Source organism: Chanos chanos, chromosome 8 (genome assembly GCF_902362185.1).
Source record: "Chanos chanos chromosome 8, fChaCha1.1, whole genome shotgun sequence".
Lineage (NCBI taxonomy): Eukaryota > Metazoa > Chordata > Actinopteri > Gonorynchiformes > Chanidae > Chanos > Chanos chanos.
In genome coordinates this window covers 26,547,499-26,557,521 of record NC_044502.1, presented here as the reverse complement: position 1 = coordinate 26,557,521, position 10,023 = coordinate 26,547,499, and the positions used below count along the sequence as shown (strand labels likewise).

General features: G+C 40.0%; 1 protein-coding gene across 1 annotated transcript in view; it reads right to left on the bottom strand.

The window, feature by feature from the left end:
- sptbn4a (spectrin, beta, non-erythrocytic 4a) overlaps positions 1–9,357 on the bottom strand; it is a 25,500-nt gene extending 16,143 nt beyond the window's left edge. The window contains exons 1-4 of the mRNA XM_030783026.1: positions 9,235–9,357; positions 965–1,270; positions 355–558; positions 160–249 (exon numbers count right to left, since the gene is read on the bottom strand). Coding sequence (XP_030638886.1) covers positions 160–249; positions 355–558; positions 965–1,270; positions 9,235–9,357 — 723 coding nt within the window. The remainder of the gene's footprint in view (positions 1–159; positions 250–354; positions 559–964; positions 1,271–9,234) is intronic.
- Between the last annotated feature and the right edge of the window lie 666 nt (positions 9,358–10,023).

Genomic DNA, 10,023 nt, shown 5'->3' with positions numbered 1-10,023 from the left:
TCACTCATTATCTAAGCCGCTTATCCTAATCAGGGTCGCAGGGGCAAAACGTAACAGTACACTGAATATATGTCTCCTGGAATTATCAGTTAAAATTATAAAATGAGCACCTCAGCTATTCTATCTCTACAAAATGTAAGTGTTTGGCCTGTGGTTTACCTCGTGTTGTTTCACAAGCTGCTGAACAGTTTGTAGGTTGGTCCCATACTCTGCAGAGGAGGCCAAAGGCAAACGCTCCTGTATCCAGAGCTACAAACCCAGCCAGGAAAGAACACACAGATTCAGCAGAGACATGGAGAAGAGAACTGTGGAGACTAAAATGGTCTTGATTAAAGGAAAGAATGGCTGACTTACAATCTCATCTTCCAGATCCTGACTGACTTGATGCATCTCTTTCGAAGCGAGCAGAATGCGACGCCTCTCTTTCAAGGGCTCGATCAGACGCACGATCCTGGTCTCCACCACTCCTCCGTGGTCCTCCACCTCACCTGGATTCTGACCACACATGCCCCTCAGCTCCCCAACACCCTGGTACAGCTCCATTTGAGCCTCCATCGACTGAAAGAAAGAGAGAGTGATAAAGAGAGAGTGAGAGGGAGAAAGAGAGAAAGAGATAAAGCAAAAGAGAGAGAATAAGACATTAGAGTGGTATGCGCAATAGGCGATTTTTTTAGGGGGATGAGGGGGGATGCCACCCCCTTTGTTAGCAAAATGACCAAAATGCATCCCTCTTGTTAACCTGCCATCCCCCTATATACTCTATAGAGTAGTGTCAGTGACCATTGGGCCATCCCCCTGTTAAAAAATAATAAATCACCTCCTGGGTAAGTGTATGTGCTGTATATACTTAGGTAACAAGAAGCACTAAGAGGCAAAACAACAAATAATAACACAGAGACATAACTGTATGAATTCACATAAGTCTTCCTAGAAATTACAAAACACAGAAGCTGCACACACAGACCTGTATCCGCTGCAGCTGTTGACTGAAGGTGGGGCGCGACTGTAGAAGCACAGGTTGTGTTGTAGGCATGGTGTGTGTGGAGCCCAGGGGTGAGGGCTGTTCCTGCAGGTGAGAAAGCTGCTGGTCCAGCTCGTTTAGGCTTCTGCTGGGTGGGTCGATGGTTCTGTGGTTCTGGGTCTCAAACAGTTGCCTGGCTTTGGCCTTAGTGGTACTCTCTAAATGTGTCCAACACTCACGCATCTCCTCCAGCTTCTGCTGGACCACCGAACGTAACTCGGGCTGCTCCTGAATGAGCTCCTCACCCTCCTAAAACACACAGCCATACACACACATTACACACACACACATACACAATCCACATACACACATACATTATACACAAACACACACACACACACACACACATTGTACATACACACACAAACCCACACATACTCACATCAGGTATCAGGTATCAGGTGCTTTAGATACACTGGCATACAGCAGGATCAGGAACATGTGATCATGTGCATCCTTCAGTTTCTCAACTGCCCTGACCCTCACCTCACAGCTAATCTCTAGTCATATTAATGACCTACATGTGTGTGTGTGTGTTTATATGTGTGTGTGTATGGGTGCAATTCTGTGTGTGTGTGTGTGTGTGTGTGTGTGTGTGTGTGTGTGAGTCTGTGAATGAGTAAGTGAGATGGAAAGAGATCAAAGTGACTCAGTCTCTGTATCCATAGAGCCATGGCTCAGTACCAAAAATCAAAATAGCACTTGCAGACACACACACACACACACACACACGCATATGCACACATTCAAGCGAGAAACATACATCACACCAATCCATTAGTCAGACAGTTGACCAACACTGAAGATGAATGTGTGAAATGTTCCGATACACATTTCCCATACAGAATTCTGGAAGCTTCTCAATGAAAAGTAGACACAGTCAGTATGGACACATGTTCATAAAAGACCCACAAACACATACAAACAAGTCCATATCTTCCCCCACCGCTCTCTATAACAATAATGAAATATCTTAAGATGATTTAAGGAGTCTTCCTTCCTTCGCTGCATTAATCTCACTCACAACATGGACCACTTAAAGGGACAATATGTATCCATATGTATATCTGCTGGATTTCCTGAATTTTGTGTGTGCGTGTGTGTGTGTTTGTCTGTGTGTTTCATAACGCATTGCTGCATTTCTCCCTTTGGCACGAGCTCACTGTCTCCTGACTGCTGCCTGCTCTCTTACAAACTGCAGAGACAGCAGAATCACACATGGAGGGAGAGAGAGAGAGAGAGAGAGAGAGAGAGAGAGAGGAGGGGACAGAGAGAGTGAGGGAGAAAGAGAGGGAGAGAGAGAGAGAGAGAGAGAGAGAGAGAGAGATTGTTGGGGGTTGGGAAGTGGAAAAATGAAAACAAAAAAGAGAAGAGAAGACTGACAGCTGAGTGAGAAAGGGAGAAGGGTAAATGACATATATGTGTAATGAAGAGCAGAAAAATGTGGTGAGAGAGAAAAAAGCCAATAAAAGTGCCTCAAAAGTCTGATTAAAGGAAGGCAGTTGCCAACAGAGCCAGGGGATCGTACGTTAGTAGAATCATTCCACTACAGAAAGAGCCCAGTTACCACCGGACAAACAGCACAGAAAAACACAAATAAAAACAACAAAGAGCAAGATTAAAATTACACAGAGAGATGTTATGATTTTAATGATACTTTTCTTTCTCGTGATTAGCATTTTAGCATTTAGGCCTGATTTGGCATTTAAGAGCACACACTACATAGAAATACACTTCTCTCCACCCTCTTGATATACAGCGCAGCTGCCTGTTGTAAAGATGACCAGCTTAGAGCTTAGTTTACTTAAGTACCACTGCTATGCCTACTCACTAATGCAAACAAAAACACAGCCAAACCTACAAACACATTCCAGCAAAGACAAACAGACACACTAAACAAAGCCTGAACAACAGAAACATTTGTCTGTGTGCGCTGTCATCAGATTTAAGTGTGATTGTGGCATAAGTGTTTTTGTGTATTTATCATTATTTTTTGTGTGTTTGTGTGAGTAGCAGTGGGTATCATTATCACAGTTCTGTGGTTTTTACAGCTCATCTGTTCCTCTGTTTACACAGCAGGAAAGCAAGGTCAACTCTTAAAACGCTCTGATTGGTCCTACAGTCCTGTCCATCACTGAGTGAGCCGTTGGCTCCAGCCCCTGTGCTGAGTAAGGATGAGGAAGGTGAGCAGAGGGAAGGGGGAGGGGCAGGAATCCTTCCAAAGGACACAGAGTTCTCCAATCACAACAGGGCGCAGCATCATCGCTTCCACTGTTTCTCAGGTGACCAGTTCGTTAAGGCGTGTCTCCGCCATTGTCTGCTGACCTAACGTGAATGTGTGTGTATGTGTGTGTGTGTGTGTGTGTGTGTGTGTAATGGCTCTTTAGTCAACTAGTACATGAGAAGCTCTGCAAACGTGAGAGACCAATTTAATGCTGGTTTAGCTAGCGGGTTTCTCTGACTGTATGTGCATTGCCTCACTGCTTCTTAATGTTGTTCAGAGGAATATTTCAAAACCAGTGAATAATGCAACCCCCCCCTCCCCCCATAATGTCCCCGCCTGCACACTGAAATTACAGTAGATAGGCTTGAGTAAGGGCTTTCTCTCTCTCTCTCTCTCTCTCTCTCTCTCTCTCCTCCCTCTCTCTCTCTTTCTCTCTCTTTTCAGAAGTGTCTGAGACGGTGTGGACACGAGCTGTGTTTTACACCCATGCATACATAACACTAAACAGAATCAATAAACCAGAACACACTAGAAAAACAGAGAGACTTTGGAGAGCTTTTCATGTGTTTGGCTCCTGTTCCTTCATACAACCCACTGTACTAACCAAAAAGCACATAAACAATGTAAGACTTTCCCCTGCTCCAGTTCTTCTGCCACATGTTCCAGTACACCTATGATACAATCATGTTCTTACAGGCTCATGCTAACAGACTGGTTAGTTTCATATGGGTGTTAAAACAGCACTTAGTAAACAGCACTAATAACAAAGTCATGTTCAGTGTGTCATCAAAATGTCTTTGAAATGTAATTGTCAACTAAAAGAAAGGTTAAGTTTAGTACATTTGTGTAGTAGTACACAGAACATACTTTTACAATGCTAAAAATGTGTAAACCTTGTATAATAACTGAGGCATTGAAATAGTTACATTTGAATAATTTGTATTACAGTGTAACTGAGCGAGCAGAAAAACTATTATAAAAAAGAACCAAAATTCTGGGACAAACAACTTCTACAGTCATGGCAGAGAATTAAGGCAAATGCCAAAATCCTGAGGCATTCAGACACAGGAGTGCAGAAATAACTGAACAGTAAAAAATGTCAAGTTTGATTCATTGTTCATCTAAACAGTAGAACACTGAAACAACTTCTTGAACCCTGTGAAAAACATGACAGCAATGAGCAAAATATGAACTACAATAAAGATGCAGAGGAAGAAAAAAAGATTCAGAACCTTATTTTAAAATTTGACACCAAAATCTAAGATTCTGGAGTAAACACAGAATACTGAAGTAATCACAAACCTGAATTTCTTGCTGCAACAAGGAATGTTTTGAAACCCAGATGAGATGGCGCAGTATTACTGTAGAAATGCTTTTGTAACTGAAACACTGTCTCTAAGAAGGAATTAAATCAAACCTGGAGCATTGGACTGGAACACTGATTTTAAGATATACTGCACATGTCAGTGAAATGCTTCACATTGAAAAAAAAGAAAAAAGAAAAAAATGAAACTTTGCGGCTCGATAGGAAAAAGGATCTATCACCTTTCCAGAAAGTATGGCAGAAAAACAAAATAACAATGTAATCACACAGCTGTTCCCTCTAAGTCAGTGAGAATTTTAATATCTGTGCACAAAATACAGAGCTACTCGTTACATTTTTCACATATTATTATATCAAATGCATATCTGTGTCATGTCAAATGATACACAAGGCATCTTGTGATTCTCTCTTGACTAAATACATCTGTAAATACAACATGTAAAAGCTTTTTATCTGAAATGGTTGTGTTTTACTAACCTTATCATGCTATCTCACGTTTTATGTTGTACTGTACTATTATACTGTATTATGGATGTCTTGTTGTGTGTCACACTATAATATCTAGATGCAAAGTTATACATTTAGAAATGTTCCACACTGAATCCCAATTGCTGGGCACCTCTACTAAATCTCTGATAAATAGTGAGTTTGGCCATCATAAAGATCAAAACATATCCAAATATGACCTGGGCTGTCCTGGATAAACATTTAATATATAATATGAAATTACTTGCCGTAGAGAGACTTAAGCAAACCTGAGACAAGTTGTCCATAATTATAGCCATACCTACAGCCATATCACATGCTCACAATGCAGGTAAATCATGAAATAAAACAAACCAAACAACTAACAAAATTCTTGCGGAGTAAGTCCTGCTAATTTTCCATTGGCCAGAAATAACATGTTACAAATAATAACCATAAGGAACAGGAAAGTACCACCATAAAACATAGTCCATTTTCATTTATGTCAGCTGTTGATATGAAGGTTATAATGAAAGTTATAATGTGACCATGTATCAAAAAAGGATAATGTTTTAGCTTTATAGTCTTGATGGTACTGAAGAAGTCTAAAACGAGAATCTATTCTAAAGCCAAAATTCTTTACAGCAAAATCAGATACATATTTCACTGCAGTGAGACTGACATCATACATGGATGTCATGGATGGACCTTAAAAATACCCCTGCAGCAAACATAATGCAACTACGTTCTGAGAGAAAAAACAAAACAAATGAGAAAAAAAAACATGGTGACATTTAAAAATGCCTCTTACAAAGATCACTGTAATTATCACATTGTATTTCCAAACCATATTCATTATGACAATATATCATTATTTATTTGTGTGCTTGCTATCTTGCTGTAACCTTGTGAAATGTTCTTTAAATTTGATATAAACCTGCAGATGTGGCCAAAGGAGGTATGAACAGGGCATGTGACGCTCCTCATCTTAAAGGTGTCTCATACTTCAGTGTAAGAGCTCATTCATCATACTGTGTGTGCAGGCAAATTCTACAGATGAGAAGTACCCATCATTCACCTCAATATTATTAATGCTAACTGAATATTAGCCTTATGTTTATGGGACCTTTATATAGACTATCAGCCTCCTAATCCCCTTCTCTCCAACCTATCTGCTACAACGCAAAACACTAAAAAATACATGTCAAATCTGGACCACCACAGCACAAATTCCACAGCAATGGAATTTGTACGAATTCAAAAACACACCATACAATGCTGTACATCAAACCACTAGTGCACACCATATATTATTCCCCACCAGACCAGCAAACTAGATACTAGTATACACTAAATTACTTCTTAACTCCAAACCACATGTCACCATTTGCCAAACGAGAACTTTACATCAAACCGCTATTTACTATGTATCAAACCAAAACGTTACGTATACTTCTGTATACTAAACCACTATTTTACATCAGACAATACATTACTCTGTACCAGACAATACACTACTGTACACTGAACCACTATTTTACATCAAACAATACCTTACTCTATACCAGACCACCAAACAATATACTGCTATAAACTGAACCACTACTTTACACCAAACAATACATCACTCTGTACCAGACAATACACTACTGTACACTGAACCACTACTTTACACCAAACAATACATCACTCTGTACCAGACAATACACTACTGTACGCTGAACCACTACTTTACACCAAACAATACGTCACTCTGTACCAGACAATACACTACTGTACGCTGAACCACTACTTTACACCAAACAATACGTCACTCTGTACCAGACAATACACTACTGTACACTGAACCACTATTTTACACCAAACAATACGTCACTCTGTACCAGACAATACACTACTGTACACTGAACCACTACTTTACACCAAACAATACGTCACTCTGTACCAGACAATACACTACTGTACACTGAACCACTATTTTACACCAAACAATACGTCACTCTGTACCAGACAATACACTACTGTACACTGAACCGCTATTTTACACCAAACAATACGTCACTCTGTACCAGACAATACACTACTGTACACTGAACCACTATTTTACACCAAACAATACGTCACTCTGTACCAGACCACCAAACAATATACTGCTATAAACTGAACCACTACTTTACACCAAATCATATATTACTACATAGTAAACTAAAACTTTACAGACTGATCCAGATACGACTATACACCAAACCACCACTTTACACCAAAATACTTTATTAAAGAAAAAAAATTAGACCTTTGCACCAAACCAAATATTATTATACACTGAACTGTGTATAACTACATACCAAACTGGAAGTTAACACTAAACCATATATTACTATACACCAAGCCATAACTTAACATCAAACCGTACTTAACAATTAACTACACAATTATGTATCATTTTACAGTACACTTCATCGCTCTACATATAACTTAACTACACACCTCAAAAACAGTTGACGGCAAAATATTCACAAGATGCTCAAATGTTTAGGTGCACTGTACATGAAATTGGACCATGTGATGCTGAACCAAACCAACATACATTATATAAAGTTATACCAAATCTAACCATATTATACTCCACGCTGAAGAAAACAAGGCTCATTACGCTATACTGTACCAAACCACAATACTATAGCTACCCTGGTAAACCAAACTAAACCACATCACATGATAGCTGTTTCATCCAGGAAATATACCTTTACAATATCTCAGACAAAATCCTAGCAGCTTGCAATCTTTAACTTTAATATTACAAACACTTCATTCAAGATGAAATAAATGTAATTATACCTCTTTGTAATAAAGAAACTCATACCAGATATTATATAGTATATTACAGCAAATGAGTTTTACAGTAGAAACCCCGTACTTAAAAGTATGAAATTTACCTGAGATTCCCCTTGCTCAAAATGTTTTGGAGCATTCAAGTCTACAGGATTTCTACTGCTTTTCACAGGCATCTACCTAGAATCTTATTCACAACTGGGTATGACCGCTGTCAGATTAGAAAAGTTTTTATATGACGGTTTATTTTGTTGTTGTTTTGTTCTGAAGATCTTGATTCATCTTTAAAAATTTGTTGTGTGTAATACTAAATCACACTGCACCCTGCAGTTCCTCACTGTAAACTCTTACCTCTACAACAGATATTATACCTCCAAAGTGACTCACAGCCATTAGTATAAACCCCACCACCACATGATTTCACATACTTAATACACCAGAAAGCCAAGCTACAAACCACATGCTTTTATAATGTGTCTAAAGCCTCTCAGTGACACTGACCAGTACTGTCATGTACAATATTGTAATGTTGTAGATTTTTACAAGAAAAATAAAAAATCATACTATTCTATTGTATTCTATTCTATACTACACTATACACCACACTACACTATACTATACCATGCTATACCATACCATACCATACCATACCATACCATACAATACTATACTATACTATACTGTGCTATACTATACTGTACTGTACTGTATTGTGCTATACTAAATGCCTTATGATATATACCCTACTGCACTAAACTATAAAATGTCATACTATGCAATATCATACTATTCTGTAGTATACCACACCACACATACATACCAGACTATTCCACATCATAAATTACTCTGCACTACGCATACCATCAAACCAAATCACACTGAACCATACAGATTTTTGGTATATTTTACCCCACAATACTGTACATACTACACCATATGATACTACACCATACCATACCATACTATACCATACTATACCATGCCATACCATACCATACCATACCATACCATATCGTACACAAACTGAACCAAATGAAAGTTTTGTAGTATATCTTACCACCCTGTATCGTGTATACCATACTAAACTATTCCATACATTTCAATACTGCACTATATAATGCCATACCACAGCCTGTAGGATATCAGTCATGCCATGTTACTTTATATTTGACCTTTTCCTCTACCTCCTCTCATCCGTTCTACCTTTCATCCGAGTCCTCAGCCATTCCCCGATTAATTTTTCCTCTGCCTTCTCTCATCTGTTCTATCTTTCACCCATGTCCTCAGCCATTCCCTGACTCGCTTTTTCACTACCTCATCTCATCCATTCTGCCTCTCATCCATGTCTTCAGCCATTCCCTGACTCACCTGTTCGATCTTGGCCAGCCATTCTTTATTGCGGGCCAGTTCAGCCATAAAGGCCTGGTGCTTCATCCACTTCCTGTGTAGTTTTTGCGCCTCATCCCGCGCTCCGTCTCTCGCCGTCAGCATCGTCTCTGCCCCTCAAAGCCGCTACACTCGGCTACAACACACACACATACACACACGGCTGTCAGGTATGTCACAACACACACAGACTGGCTCAGCTGAAAATTCACATTTATGAGGAGCCAATGACACACACAACATAGACACGCTCATACACACACACACACAGACACACACACACACATACACACACACACACACATACACACACACACACACACACAATTACTAAGGTACAGGGCTACCAACTTAAGACACAGTGTTTCTCTCAGTCAAATTCCAACACTATGATGCCACACAAAACAGGCCCATTTATCACTGGTACATACACCTCTTCCCCTTACATACACACGCAGACACAACCCCTCCTCCCCAAAAAATGCTCCAGCAAACCCTTGGCCTTACCTCAGCAGTGACAGCAGCAGCAGGGTTGGCTCAGGGTCTGGGGCTCCACTGGGTCCTCATGCCCTCCAAGTTGCTGTTCAGGACCCTGAGATCCAGATTGCTGCAGTGTCGGCGCGTCAGTCCGTCCGAAAAAATCACACAGAGCAGGATGAGGAGGAACAGGAGAGTGCAAGAAAGGCCACAAAGATAGAGGAGAGAAAGGCTGGAGAGCGAGAAGTAGCCAGTAAAAATGCCTCCTGCAGCCTCCCGCAGGTGCCTGGGTTC